The sequence below is a fragment of the Nylanderia fulva genome, unplaced genomic scaffold, assembly GCF_048542155.1.
Source record: "Nylanderia fulva isolate GAGA-0341 unplaced genomic scaffold, ASM4854215v1 Scaffold7, whole genome shotgun sequence".
Lineage (NCBI taxonomy): Eukaryota > Metazoa > Arthropoda > Insecta > Hymenoptera > Formicidae > Nylanderia > Nylanderia fulva.
In genome coordinates, this window is record NW_028190807.1 from 5,992,489 (window position 1) to 6,008,020 (window position 15,532).

The 15,532-nt window shown below is 35.7% G+C and overlaps 5 protein-coding genes across 5 annotated transcripts in view; 2 read left to right on the top strand and 3 right to left on the bottom strand.

Moving 5' to 3' along the window:
* LOC114940826 (uncharacterized) overlaps positions 1-515 on the bottom strand; it is a 63,629-nt gene extending 63,114 nt beyond the window's left edge. Inside the window, exon 1 of the mRNA XM_029315571.2 lies at positions 42-515. The gene's annotated coding sequence lies outside the window, so the exon portion shown is untranslated. The remainder of the gene's footprint in view (positions 1-41) is intronic.
* Positions 316-4,869, top strand: LOC114940823 (dipeptidyl peptidase 9). The gene is made up of 10 exons (XM_029315566.2): positions 316-1,133; positions 1,224-1,358; positions 1,441-1,603; positions 1,672-1,913; positions 1,988-2,299; positions 2,378-2,664; positions 2,746-3,074; positions 3,154-3,405; positions 3,492-3,764; positions 3,830-4,869. Exons 1-10 carry the CDS (start codon positions 517-519, stop codon positions 4,175-4,177), a joined length of 2,958 nt encoding a protein of 985 aa, XP_029171399.2. The 5' UTR covers positions 316-516; the 3' UTR covers positions 4,178-4,869.
* Positions 4,870-4,987: 118 nt separating this feature from the next.
* mRpL51 (mitochondrial ribosomal protein L51) lies at positions 4,988-5,926 on the bottom strand. The gene is made up of 2 exons (XM_029315570.2): positions 5,793-5,926; positions 4,988-5,550 (listed from the first exon to the last, which is right to left on the bottom strand). Exon 2 carries the CDS (start codon positions 5,547-5,549, stop codon positions 5,073-5,075), a length of 477 nt encoding a protein of 158 aa, XP_029171403.1. The 5' UTR covers position 5,550; positions 5,793-5,926; the 3' UTR covers positions 4,988-5,072.
* Positions 5,927-6,725: 799 nt separating this feature from the next.
* LOC114940855 (uncharacterized) lies at positions 6,726-9,074 on the bottom strand. Its single transcript, XM_029315610.2, has 6 exons — positions 8,908-9,074; positions 8,148-8,291; positions 7,633-7,761; positions 7,383-7,526; positions 6,990-7,109; positions 6,726-6,907 (listed from the first exon to the last, which is right to left on the bottom strand). The coding sequence occupies exons 1-6, from the start codon at positions 8,975-8,977 to the stop codon at positions 6,831-6,833; spliced, it is 684 nt and encodes a 227-aa protein (XP_029171443.1). The 5' UTR covers positions 8,978-9,074; the 3' UTR covers positions 6,726-6,830.
* A 1,504-nt stretch (positions 9,075-10,578) lies between these two features.
* Positions 10,579-14,714, top strand: LOC114940881 (uncharacterized). Its single transcript, XM_029315651.2, has 7 exons — positions 10,579-10,946; positions 12,181-12,342; positions 12,482-12,616; positions 12,980-13,117; positions 13,344-13,613; positions 13,772-13,924; positions 14,039-14,714. The coding sequence occupies exons 1-7, from the start codon at positions 10,817-10,819 to the stop codon at positions 14,107-14,109; spliced, it is 1,059 nt and encodes a 352-aa protein (XP_029171484.1). The 5' UTR covers positions 10,579-10,816; the 3' UTR covers positions 14,110-14,714.
* Positions 14,715-15,532: the final 818 nt, after the last annotated feature.

Genomic DNA, 15,532 nt, shown 5'->3' on the forward strand with positions numbered 1-15,532 from the left:
GCAAAAATCGATATATACGAATTAATATACAATTTACTAACCAGAATAATGGAGGAGCTTCTGAATCTTACGAATATGCCGAAAGGAGCAGCAAGGCGGTTAGCTTCGCATAGATCGATGTGAACCGGAACGTTAATAACATTTTAAAAAAACATATATTCTTTCAAGATGATTTACACGAATGCATTAATATTGCGCGCGATCAGAATGCTTATTCCCTCCGTTATCACTTCCGCTCGTGCGGCGTCGCGATGCGTCACATGTGTACGTACACACATACACATCTGTCACATGCTTCGCTTCCTCACGTGCTTCGCCGTCTCACGTGTTTCGCCGCCCGCGACATACGCGAATCAGCTGCGTCGCGACGCACCACCTCCTCGACTGATATGAACCGAGGATGACGACGTGGGTCATGCCGCTGTCATATCTGCGATATGACAGTTCGATCTTTGACGAATCTTCGCTTCGCCGCTCTTGGCACGCGAGAAATCGCGCGGTGGCGGCGCGGTGGCGATGATGACAATAATAGTGGTGGTGGATACACATAGTGAAGGAGGTGGTGGTAGTGATGCCGATGGTGGTGGTGGTGACGACGACGACGACGACGACGGCGATTCGGTGCGAGCACTCGATTTTGGGAATTTTACGTCGCGCGCTGAAGCAAAAGAGAAGGGAGAGACGGAGCGCCGAGGAGGCCAGCGAGGAGGCCAGCGTGAGGCCGGGCGAGAAGACGGTGAAAGCGAGCCTTTTGTCACGGCGCGGCAACGCACGGTGCATAACCTAAAAATCAAATACACATCTCGCGCTCGACAGCGCTCGAGACATTTTTTTCCCGTTCCCAACGTCGACTCCTCCGTCAGGAGAGACGTCCGACTCGCTCGACATGACGGACGTGCCGGCTCGACGACGAGGGACCTCGCGATAAAGACCGGGCGGCAACGTATGGAGAATATGGAGACCACGAGCGGCAACGAGGCGGGCGGGGAGCAAGCTACTCCCGACAGCACGGTACCGAGGAAGTCCTGGTCCGAGCTCCGCGCTGTTGTCAGCGATCTCAGGAGGAAACTGTCCGGCGTGTCCGCTGGCTCCGTGCCTGGGTCCATAACTTTCCGTTCACTTCCGGATGGCCGGTGAGGAATCCGCGTAGAGATCCTTTCTAGAAGCCTAGAAGTTTAAGTTTCGCAACGCACTCATTCTTGTTTTTTTTTTTTTTTTTTCAGAACTAGAATCTATTTCCTTAGTACTCCGAGTAATGGATGGGAGACCACGCTTTTGTATGTAGACATTGCACATGCGGATCATGCCAATGGTTATCGTCTACACTGGCAGCCTGTCATCGAAGCAAATTTCCAAAGGTATATACTGTTATAGATTAAGACATTTGACTGTATTATCTATCGTATAGAGATAATAGAGTTTGTCGTGCAATAATTTCAGTGTATCAAGCACAAATAGACTATCGAAGGAGGAACAATTGTTGTGGGAAAGGAAAAGGCTTGCTACATGGGGCATAACCAGTTATGAGATTCATGCGGAGAGTGGAAAATTAGTCTTTCCAGCTGCTAGCAGTCTTTATCAATGTGTGGACACTGGATTCATGGTAATATATGTATTATTGTGATTATATAATAGAACAAAACATCTAAACCATATGTATCTTTCCACCAGCCTGGACCACTTTTTCCATCGGAGATCAGAATGTCTACCACAGGAGCAAAACTATGTCCTCAGATATGTCCCTGGAACAACGCTTTGATTGCTCACACATGTTCGGGAGATCTATATTTATCTCACAGCATCACAGGATCCTCAGTTCGATTAACTCATGCTAAGAAAGGAGGTAAGAATCTCATGGATGATCCACTTTCGGCCGGCACTCCTTCTTACGTCATGCAGGAAGAATTTACAAGGTTGGTCCCTTTATTACTGGACACTCGCATACTAAAAAATGCGAAAATTAGATAAACTGTTTCGTTTGCCTTAGGTATATCGGCTATTGGTGGCAGCCAAAGTCCATGTACGATGGCATCTACAGAATAGTGTACGAAGAAGTGGATGAGAGTGACGTTAAGATATATTGTTTCCCTTCGGCGAATTCGTATGAGGTGGACGAATTTAGATTTCCTAGAGCCGGTATGCCGAATGCTAGAAGTAAGTTGAAGATGGTGCAGTTTCGTTTGACGGAATCGTTACAGATCGTCGATATCGAAATACTAGAGCTTCAGTATCCTCTTCACATAATGTTCCCTTGGATGGAATACATGGTGAGAGTGGGTTGGACTCCCGACGCTCAATAGTAAGTTCAAAGAACGAAAAAAACTATGTTGTATTAATTGATAAGAGTTGGTAATGCGTTATTTTATTTGATGCGTAGCGTCTGGGTGCAACTGTTGGACAGAAAGCAACAGAAACTCGAGTTAGTCCTATTGTCGATAGACAACTTTTGCGAACCGCCACCGAATACGTATAATACGGAAAATCATTTTACGCCCACGTCAGCGAGCGTTCAAGTGATCTATTCGGAACAGAATCCAACTTGGATCAATGTGAACGATCTGTTATACTTTCTCAAGTCCGACGATGCGAACGAAGTGAAATTTATCTGGGGCAGCGAAGAATCCGAATTTCGACATTTATACTTTATAGCATCCAGTATAGCAGGTTATAATGGGATTACCGTTATTCTTTTCGCATTCTCCGACACATTCTGTATATTTAATATAACTATCTTTCTCATTGTAGGCTTGAGTAATGGTGTGGAAGAACCTTTGGACAGGATGGACAGCATATTTCTTCGGCCGCGTATCACTTCTAAGGTGGCCCTGACACAAGGCGATTGGGAAGTGTTGGGGAAGAAAATCTGGGTCGACGAAGTCAATTCTATCGTGTACTTTTGCGGATTACGAGAAGGACCTTTGGAGCAACATGTTTACGCGGTTTCCCTGCGACGACCATTAGAGATACGGCTCTTAACGCGGCCGGGTTACAGTTACAACAGTGTTTATTTTAATAAAGAATGCACGATGTTGGTCACTGTTTATAGTTCCATTAAAACGTTGCCTACTTGCCAAGTACGTCTTTCATCGAACAAATTTCCGCCAATTTACATTTATTACTATTTTTTAGTAATTATTCTTTTTATCGTTGCAGGTATTTAAAATATCGCAAACCGATTGGACGGTGGAAAGTATATCGCTCACACCTGTAGGCTACCTTCTAGAACCATCGGCCCCTGAATCCGAGTTGTTCGCGCCAGAGATCTTTACGCATAGAATAAAATCAGGTGATACGATCTACTCAATGATATTCAAACCTCATAATTTCCAACCTGGTGTTAAGTATCCTACGATATTGAACGTTTACGGAGGACCCGAAGTACAACTTGTATCAAATACATTTAAGGTAAATATGTTTTAGTTATAAATAGATGCGTGTTGTATGAGGTATATAATATGTAAAATAAAGATTTAATTTAATGCTTCTTGCAGGGATTAAGGCATTTACGGATGCATATGTTAGCTGCTCAAGGTTATTGTGTAGTTTTAATCGATTCTCGTGGATCACAGCATAGAGGTCTGATATTCGAAAGTCACTTACGACGCAGAATGGGAACCGTAGAGCTAAACGATCAAGTAGAAGTGTTAAGATGGTTAGCAGAAACTACCGGATACATAAATCTAAATCGTGTGGCTCTTCACGGCTGGTCTTACGGCGGATACTTAAGTCTCATGGGTTTAATACAGTATCCCGACGTCTTCAAGGTATGGAATTCTATTACATATTATTAAAAAATGTATATATTGAAAAATATTTTTATTCTGCACAGCTGGCCATTGCTGGTGCTCCGGTTACCTCGTGGAATTTTTACGATACCGGATATACCGAGCGTTATATGGATTTGCCGCAGAACAATCTTCATGGTTACATGGCCGGATCAATCCTAACATATGTTAACAAATTTCCCGACGAAGAGAATCGATTGTTGATCATTCATGGTCTCATAGACGAGAATGTACATTTCTATCACACTAGCCAGCTAATTAATGCCCTCGTGAAGATCGGCAAACCATATCAGTTGCAGATTTATCCTAACGAGAGGCACAGTTTGAGAAATCTGGATGCTAGCAAACATTACGAGACAACTTTGCTGTCCTTCTTGCAAAATCACTTATGAACCGATCATTTTTTTTTCTCTTATAAGCGTTTGGTAGTAGTCATTCAAAGTTTACTGCCATTAATTTATGTACACACAGAAAACTTAAACTAACCAAAAGATACTTTCAAATAGTATCTGTATTAATTTCTGTACAAAAAATATGTACCTCTATATGAGGTTTTTAAGATAGTATTACAACTTCAATGCAAAGGGTATTCGCGGTAGCGCGATGTGAATTGTTAACATATAAGTAATATTGGGACGAACTTCTAGTGAGGAATTTATAATGTGTAACTAGCACACATGTGTACTGAGCTATGCAAATTTTCAATGGCAATGTAAAAAAAACTCATGCGCGTAATAACATACATTCGAAACAGCCTTTTTAATCAGCTATTGTTGAAGTTTACAACCATGATAATATTGGTTACTCGTGACTATTTTTTAAGGGAATGGACAATACTCAATTTATTGACAATAGTTAATCAGAAAGACTATTTCAGAGACATTGCGTTTCTGTTCCGCAATATATGTTGAATTATTAAACTATGAATACCCCAACTGTGACTATGTACATAATACGTGATCGCAATCACGTACCTCTCTCATCTTTCTACAGCGAGAAAAAGTATTTGCGTTCTTCAATGTTGTGAAATAATCGTATATCCGATGGATAATTATTTGCCAATAAATAAATTCATTATTTTATATTTTTTCATAATAACATTATTGAGAAATTATGAATTATATTTATAATTAATATTAAGTATATGTCGTAAAGTGGATCATAAAGGAAACGTAGAAAGCTGATAGAATATTCAGAAACGGTTGCAAAACACAGCAATTGTATATATTTTCAGACAAATTAAGATTTAATTACACAATTATATCACGATTAAATTAACTTTACTTTTTACTTTTGTTTCGTTTTACGATTTAGGAATTTGTACAAGTATGTTATTCTCTTACTTAGCTCTTTCCACTTTGTTGGTCTCGCGATTGGGAATATCCCTTTCGACCATATCTTTCTTTTTCTCAGCAAGACTTGATACTCATTACCCCTGACACCGCGTAACCACGCGGGCACGTTGTAAAGAATTTTCGTCGGATGGAGTTTATCGGAGCCTAATATATCAATATAATCATTTTGTCCGAAGAGTGCCCTCTTCTCGGACCAGACGTCTCTCGGCCGATAGACCGGCATCGGTAGTCTTTCAGCGTTCTTTAGACGCGGTAAAAGGCCCCGCATATCTATAGGATCCTCGTATCCATGTCGCCTTATGAAAGGGCCCTTGGCCACCTTGTCCGCGTAATAGCGAAATCGCACCGGCGTCACCTGCGGTGTCCATGTGTTTACAACGGCGCGCACAGAATTCACGATCCAAGACATCCTGAGAAGAGAAATATATATTGAAAGGAAATAAACTGATAACGAACAAACACGCTTTGGCAGATAATCTGTCATACAATTTCTTTCAATTGTGATGCAGAAATGTGCCGATAATAATAGAGAAAAATATGTACAATTCTATTTTAACATAATCTGAGTTTTTCATTATATATTCTTCATTGAGCGTAGAATATATATTGCTTGCCGATTTTTATAAATTATTCATTAAACGTCAAAGCTTACCTTCTTTTATTATATACTGCATGCGCTAGAATTGGTTATTTATGTGATACATTCGGTTTTGCGACTACGAGTCTCCGAGTATATTCGGTATGGTTAGGTCACCAGCTATCAGCTGATTAGTAGCCAAGGAAGAAGGTTAAATGCGCGTGCGCGGTGTAATGTGACTGTACTTTCTTCAGCTGGCGATATATCAATGATTTGTGACGTATAAATGAATGAACATACGCTATAAAAAAATGTTTACTATATATTACATAAAAATATAAAATTACATAAATAATAAATATAAAATTACACAATGTATACATTTTCATTAATTATCGTGTAATTTTACGCTTATTATATATTATTTATGTAATTTTACATATTTTTTATAATTATGATTTTTCTTAATAATGGCGGTTTATATCGAAACGTATAAGCCTTTTTTCTTTTTCTTTCATCAAAGTTTCAAGATCATATGAAATAAATTATTAATATAATAAATGCAAGAAAATTTAAATTTATTTTAATTTATATCTATCTATTATTACATTTACACAATCATTCCGATCAGATGTGTATCTCTTATATCTATTTTTTCTCTTTTTTTATTTGCAATTAGAAAATTGCAGAATACTCTGAGTTTATAGACTATAGAGAAAGTATAAAAAGAATACAACTGAAAAAAACAATCGTCAAATATATATATATATATATATATATATATATATATATATATGCAAATAGATATTTCACACATTTTATTTCTTATCTTGTTTTAAAAACAATCTTAAAGTTTTTTACAAGATCATATTTACGTGTGCTTTATTTCTCTCTCTGACTGTAAAATTAATTTATTAGAAGTACAAATACAATACAAAAAAAAATATATTGAAATCTTATTAGATATAATGATATACATATGTATAAATTTGAAAGTGTGTAAGCAAATGACTTATGTGAGTTTGTTTATTTTGCGCGTTAAATAATGCCATTGTAAAATCAAACGAACAATTAAATATTTATAGATATTTATAGACATTTGATATTAATTTGCTATATTGATGGATTCATTAACAATATCCAGAGCACTAACAAAATTGTCATCATTTCGGCGATTTTGCTTCTCGAACCTGCAAACAAAAAAAGAGGTAAAAACAATTCGCGGGCTTCGCCGAATTAGCTTTTGTAACGATACAATTAAGCGCAATTAACCTCCGGCACATTGCGGCTCTCCTTCCTTGCACACGCATTGACCATTCTTACACTCCAAGATATCCGGGTTCTTGTTGTCTTCGTAGCATTCGTGGTCGCTGGTACAAGTATTGTACAAGGCTGAAACAATGTGCGTTAAAAATCTCGAAAAACTGTTAACTTATTAATTTTTTTCTAGCGTTTTGATATTTTCTTTTTTTAATATTTCTTTCTCTCTTTCCCCTAATAGCGTAATATATATCCGATAGACGTTCAGAAGACATTTCAGCAACCTCTGGATTCTGAATGTTCTCTGGCTGTCCTTTGAACGTCTTTCGGATATGCTGTTATAGGATCTCTAATATTTTAATGTACGTTTTTCCTTCTTTCATAAGAATCAAATCTGTACATTACCTTGATTCGGAACGCAAGTTTTCGTCTCATTTACAAAATGATATCCCGTGTAACATTGACATTTTTCGTTGACGCACGTCGCAAAATTGAAACTCTCCTGACATATCGTCGTAATCGTACAGCGATCGCCGATTTGGGAAGGTCCTGTAATACTTTTTTTTTCAATAGTTTGTCGAATTTGAAATCACAAGATATAATTTTCGATGTCTCTTCATTTTTGTAATTTTTCGTAACGATAAAAATCACTCACTGGGAATGCAATTCGATCTATTCAAGTTGTCTAAAAAGAACTCGTCCTTGCAGGTGCATGTGCCTTGTCTGCATTCGCCATTCGCCATAGTTCGACAGGTGTCATCGTTCTCGCAGCGCAACCCCACAGCTAGAAGAATAAAAAAAAAGAAGTTCTATATAAGCGCCGACGAACGAGATATGATAAATGGATATACATATAAGATCAGTGCGCACATATTCAATAGATTTAATAGAACGCAGTTTATCTTCACGCATGTAATTGTACAAATTTACGCAAAAATCTGGAAAACTCGAAAAACATCAACAACGAGCAATTTTTTGTTAATGTTCCACGGTTCTTTAATATAAAAAGTTGCTATAGTTGTTGCCGAAAGTTTCTTAAGCTGCGTCTTCACTGGAGCAACAACGAGCAACCTTTTGTTGATGTTCCATGTTTCTTAAAAAAATTGCTCGTTGTTGATGTCCAATGAGGACATAGCTTTACGCGAAAAAGATGTTTTAACAAACACTCACTGGCGATGCACATCGATTTATCGGGACTCGGCGAGTAATATAGTTCGCACAAACAGTTTTGCTGCCAGCGGCAGAATGCATTCTCGATGCATTCGGCGTCTCTCTCGCAGTTGCCGCCTACTTGAACATTTATAGCTGGCTCCGCTAAAACGAGTAATAGTTCTAATTAGCAAAAAGAAACGATTAATCAATTAATCAATTAGTTGAGGGGAAATTAGTCACGGATTATTAAAAATGACGCGACAGAGCTTTATTTACTCTTAATACGCGATTAGCTATCAGTGCACACACATAGATATTTTGATATTGATTTCATATATTCTAAAAGGAGTATCTAATAAATAGATATCTGAAACATGGCCAAAAGATTAGAATAAAGGATACCTGGAAAATTTCAATTTTTTTTCAAGTGTATGAGAAACATGTAAAGAATTAATAAAATGCTTTTGTAAAAATATCAAACGAGAAAGAACACCGTCTAAATTGTTATATAAACATGTAAAAGATTAAAAAAAACTTTTAAAAAATGCTGAGCGAGGAAGAACGACATCCAAATTATTATTTATCTTTTAAACATTTCTGAAGGAACATTTGAAAAGATGAAAGTCTACGTAATTAGATGTCTTTTACATCTGCTCTTTCAAACATTTTTTGTTATATCGTCGAACGCAACGTTATCTCCTGTGACTCTGCTACGTCGACGTGTTTCATGTCGGAGAATATTTACAAAGGCGATAAATTACGTGAAGAGACCACTCACGAGGCTGCTGACAACGGGAATAACCGGAGAGCGCGCACAGGATGAGAGAGATGCGAAGGAGAGTCGTCATTGGAGATCCAAAATCACATGCAAACGTGAAACATATCCAGGTGACTGAACGAGATAGAGAACTTATGATACATTTTCGTACTACGACACCTTCGTCAGATAAACGTCTTATCTCTAAGCCTATCTATAGCGATATCGCAAGTGAAAATGAATCACAGGTTTCATTTATTGAGTGAAACGCTCTCGTCGTTGGCATTAAGAGTGGCCAATATATAATTAGAGGCATTAATTTATTTTTAATTAAGGGAGAAACAAGGGAAAAATTATTTCTCTTATTCTCTCTATATTTAATAAATTATCTCTTATTTCTCCATTGATAATCTATTCTTCGAATCGCAATAAATTGCGCCTTATGAGATATATCAAACCGCCTATCGTTGTCACATTTCTAGTTATTATATACTATATAAAAACATAAAATATGTCACATCATAGATTTATCGAATTTGCGAAGGCATATCTTACGATAAAGCTGAAAACAGCGAAAAATATTCGCGTTTAATTAACATATTATTTGTATGAATTTATATTATAAGTGATATTACTGTGTATAATATTATTTTCTAATTAAATTTTAATTAATGAAACTTCTTTTTCGTTAATTAAGAAAGTGTTTATGTTGAAATAAGATATGTCATAATCGAGTAACACATTTATTAATTTTACGTTGAAATGATTGGCTAAGTTCATTCAACGAAATTTCGTGCCGTGATAGCGATAATTTTGCGAATTCAACCTCATCGTATTACCTTTGTTCTTTTACATTATCATTATCATTATGATTACTATGTGAAATGTGGCCTTACGTACTCATTCATACTCTTGCGATTCTTAACACACAAGCATTCATTTTTCTACAAAAGCATGCTCTTACTTTATTGATAACTCGTAAAATATATGTATATCAAATGCATCCTACTAAAATGCAAAAATTACGAGAAAATAAAGTATGATAAATAAATACTTTGGCATATTGTACACTTAGAATTTTTACAAACAATATATAATATATATACATATCTAAAATATATATTTATTATTTAGAAACAATTTTTATGATATAACATTTGTTATGTAATAATTATTAATTTATAGTTAGCAACATGACAATCACGAGACGTGGCAACTTATAATTTCATTAAAATCTAGTTTCGTCTGGTTTTTGCAATATAAGAATTAAAATTGATTAAAGAAGAAGAACTGCGAATGATGAAGTAAGCAAGTTAATAAATACATATAACAACATAAATTAATAATAATTAAATATTTTGAAATACAAAGCGTTTATTTGTACAAACATACAGATATGCTTCCGCTTCGTACGTTTACTTCAAAATTATTTCTATAGCTTCTTATAAAGATACGACTTAATAAATCAGCAGGATAGTTAAAAACGCGCGCGTATTTACCGTGATAAAAAAAAAGAATTACATACGGAGTAAGGACGTAATAGACGCCTATATAAAACGACGCAATTGTATAGCAACAGTCAATGATGTCAGAAGTTTAAATAATACAATGGTATATTTATGTAAAGACCGATCACTGGATCGCTTCGAAGTCGTGAGAAAATTAGCGACTTCGTAGTGGGGAGTGTGCAGAGATAGAGTCAGAGAGGGACGAATCTCCAGAATGTGTTTGTGCGAGGATGGTCGCGGGGTTGAGAGACAACAATAAACGGGACAAGGAGGCCTTCGGCGTTTCGGTTTCGCGTTCGCCAGTCGCGCGCGAAGGCTCGAACACAAGCTGATCGCGGACCGATGATCCAAGTCTGACAGTCCGGACGAAGACAGACTGAGCTAACAATAAGGATTCTCGGTGAGAGCGAAGACGTATCATAATGACATCGACCTCGACCAGAAGAGGAAAGAATCCATTCGGCATGAGAACGTACGAAATTCTAATTGCAAGCGCGATTATGCTGATGATTGGTCTCATCAATGCGGATGAAGTCATACAATTCAAAATCGGTGAGTTTGAATGAATCACTTGTTTTAATCACGCCTATTAATTCGCTCTGCTAATTTTAATTTAGTTTGAGCACGCTCAGATTTCTCGCGTTCACGCTTGGTATGTAATTATGTGGAATGATAAAGTATAACATTTACGCTGCCATGTAAACATCATGTAACGACCAAAGTGACCTCTTCTTTCGAAAGAGAGAGAAAGAGAGATCTCATGGAATTTGCCTCTCTTTTCTTCTTTTTTTCTATATTTGAATGTCATACACTTTGCGTAATGTGTTATAATTATTAAATAACTAATTGATTGTATTATGATATTAAAGCAATAAGAATTTAGAATGTTTCTATATGTAATTAAAAAAAATTGTACTACATTAGACTTTGATTTATTTATCTAAGGAAAAAGCGACTTCGAGTCGACTAATGAATTTTGAAGATTAAATCTGAGATTCTTCAAATAATTTTTAGTCACATTTGAATTATTCAAGCATAATACTTGATATATGTTTAACGGTTTTGACTTTAGGTACGTGAATCATAATAACATACTTTCTTATACATATATAAAGCTTCTGCTCATCTCGTCGTCAAGTATGTTTACCTTTCCAATTTCGCATTTCCTTATTAATTAAGTAGCCGTCAAATAAATAACTTGCTTCCTCTACGCAGGTAGATATATTAATTATACTTTTCGAGACTTCTTAACATGTCGCAGAATAATACATTATTGGCACATATGTTAATTAAATTTGTCCACATTGCTCTAATCACGACACGTACACATCTTAATTATAGCACAGTCGTTTATTAAAATACTGACGCGTATCTTTAAAATTTATTATTTCATACTTGACAACATCTGTGTAGAATATTCAGACAAATATTTTTCCTTCGTCGAATACCTATAAGACGGTGTTATTTATCTTATTTGCTGCCGAAAGTCTTTCTTGACTTCTCCAAATCTGCGATCGCGTAAGCTTCTGATTGAACTTTTGTCTTTTGCAAGTGTGAGTTTTATGAACAAATCGGAGCAATTAATTTATCCCTTTCTAGAAACGCGCGTATTGTCTCAATCAAATCAGAAAACACAAACTGGCCAAGAATATCCACGTGCTTAGTTTGTAATGATTTTCCTAAAACGAAGAATATAATAATGGGCAACCCGATGGAAGCTTTATCTTATCCTTGACAAATTTCCTCGTTTATGACGCACGTCCTTTCTGAAACGATCCGGTTGCAGACACACCTATCCCGTGCGGAAACACGTCAGATTGTAGGAGCACGCTGACACTTTCGAAAGATGCTTTTTGCGAGGATGGATATTGCATGTGCCCGAAAGAAGATACCGGAATTAAAATCTGTTCTAGCATTAATGCATTCATGCACCAGACTAAAGTACCAGGTGATATATAATTGGCACGATTTTAATATACCTTTTTTAGAAAGGGATGTGTATTCATGTTTTTGCACTTTTTCTTTTTTTTTACCGAACTCTCCGATTAAATAACTGTGTAAATAATAAATAAAGTATTTTCTTTTAGGTCCGCTGGTCTATCGAACGTGCAAACACGATCAGGATTGCAAATTTGAGGGCGGATTTTGCAACAAAACTATTAGTCAGTGCGATTGCATAAAAGATTATGTATCTTCAAAGAACAAGCAACATTGTGTCAAAAGTAAGTGTAGAAGAATAGTATAAAAATTTTGGAAAAAAAATAAAAATAAGAATAAATATTCTGGTAATTCTTTCAAATTGAGTACAAATTTTTATAATATCTTGATACTGAGCCCGCTTTAAACAAGCTATATTTCATGATAGAAGATTCTATTTACAATAAAAACATTTGAAAAAATAGAATAAATAAATCTGCAAAATTATTCATATATTAGAATAATTAGAATACATATACTGCATATAAAATTGTAAATAGAACTCTATCTTAAATTCTGTCGTGAATTAAAGACTATCTAAAGTAGACTTTATTTGTTCTAATACCTATTGATATTATTGATTTTCATTGATTTTTTAAATATAATAGAGGCTCATTCGATCGACGCTTTTTGCAATGATGAAAATCAGTGTTTAGCGTTTCTGGCAAACACCACTTGTGAGAATAACAAATGCGCTTGCATATCCGGATATCATTACGCAGACAATGCATGTTGGAAAAAGGCTGGTAAGTACTATTTAATAATTCATCTATTTATTATAAAATTATATTATACGGAAAGCGACAGTATAAAAGTTATGAATTTTTGTATGATCCGGAACTTTAACAATATTCAATTTCTCGTATCTTTCCGATTGCGTCGAGCATTCGTGCTTTGTTCACAGAATGCAACGTAATCGCAAGAGAAAGAGATTCTTTAGAAATTTTCTTTTTGACGCAATTATTTTCGCAGGATACAACCAAGCTTGCACGAAAAATCAGGAATGCTCGCATATTGAGGGCGTGATTTGCAGCAATATGAAGTGCGAATGCGCGATAGGAATGGTGCTGAATTCGGATAGCAAGAGATGTCTGATGGCCGTGGAAAAGATTCAGAGCGAATGCACGGAATCAATCCAGTGCACAGTGACATTCGAGCATTCGTCGTGCCTCGACAATGCATGTCAGTGTGAATCGGATTATCATTACGAGCACGATTTAGCGAGGTGTTTTCCCAACAAAGGTAATCACACATCTTTCATTCACTTTTGATGAACTTGCGTTCGCGCTTTGCCGCAAGATATCACAAGTGATTATAAAATAATTGTGTCGAAAAGAAACAATTATTGTATACAAAAAAATTATTGTATACCAAAGAAAATCGTTTACATTATTTTATAGCGATCGACGACGATTGCGCAAATAATTACGAGTGTTATCAGGCCGAGGATTACGAGGAGAACAATCCGCCGATCAAGTCTATAATGTGCGAGGCTAATAGATGCACGTGCGCCGAAAATTATGTCAGGCAAGATAACAAATGCGTCAGCGCCGGTAAGTGAATGATCTTTAATGTATCCTAGATATAAGATGAAAATTAATTATTAATTAGTTTAATAATTAAATTAATTTTGCGTACAGGAGACTTTGCTTTGATTTTATTTGCAGGTTCGTCGTCGCTCGGAATATCAATAATTTTCACTGTGATAATGCTATTTTGTAGCATTTTAATCTTGTAAAGCGCTGTTAGCCGCAAAGTACAATTTCCTCGCAAAAAACCACGAGGTATTGTTGCAAGTCAACAGATAAACTTATGATAACGTTATGTATATTTGTAAGAAAAATTTAAAGAAAATAATATATAAATTATTTTTGCGAAACGCAAAAAGATATGTGTTGTACGTATACGGCTAATATTTTCGCGTTCTTTATTGCGAGGGTTGCGATTATTTGTATTATTGAGGAGAGTCGCAAATTTCTTACAAATAACAGAAATATTGCTTTAACGTGCGCCAAATTTGGGTCACAACACTACTATACCTCACAAATCAAGATTCATGCGATTGCACGGATTTTGTATATAAAGTATGCGTGTATACGTGTTCGTAGAACTGTCGTGATGACAGTTCAAGAATGAGAAAGAAAGATAAAAAAAAATAGTAAGACCAAAAAAATTCACATATGATGTCGCTCTTTGGATAAGAGAAGATCATGTTACATATTAGATTTAGATGATTGTATTTTTAGTGAGTTGTGATATTTTTTAGAATATAGTAACATATTTATATATTTATAAATCGCGATTTTCCTTTAAGCGCATAATATAAAACTCAGCTGTTTTTAAGGGTTGTTTTTATTTTCACGTTAAACCCAAAGGCTTCATTTTCTAAAATAATTACAGAGAAACAAGGGGTGTAAGAGAAAATGGCGTGAAAATGGAATTGCAATATTAAACGTCGTTGTGTAATTGCGCAGCGAAACTCAGCGAAGGCGACAGCTTGAGCTAGCCGTACCGGCGTGTTTTAAAGCCTTCCACTCTAGCGTGCATTTAATTAACGCGGTTATTAAAATGCAGATGCTGACAGTATAGCTTTACAGCGCTTCTTGCTGCCTCTTAAATTGGATAAAATTCACGAGCGCGTGTAAGAAAGCTTCTAACTTGACATCTTAATTTTTTTCCGCCCATTTGAACTCGAGTCACAGATATGTGTATATCCAATATCTCGATAATTTTTTATTACATTTTTTACATTTTTTCTTTTATTAAAAATTCAGAAAATAATAATTAATCAGGAAAATAAACTCGGTTCTAAAAAGTCAAATGCCAAATCTTTGTGCAGAATAGATTATATATATTGCATATTATATGTATAAGTTTCTTTTACACATAATACGCAATAATATAAATTGTGTATCAGGAAGATTTTGGTATTGGTTTTTTTATAATAGAATTAAACGATAAATGTGAATTTTGAAGTTCTCTTTTGTGAAGTTTATCCAATATATATCAAGATATTCTCTCGAGTTATTATTTGAAAATGATAACATCTTCAATTAAATGCATTGAGTAAAATTTCTCTTACGCATTAATAAGTATTTTACTGAAAGATTATTAAAAATAAAATTGTATTTTTATTATATAGCACGCACGATTTTTGGCAT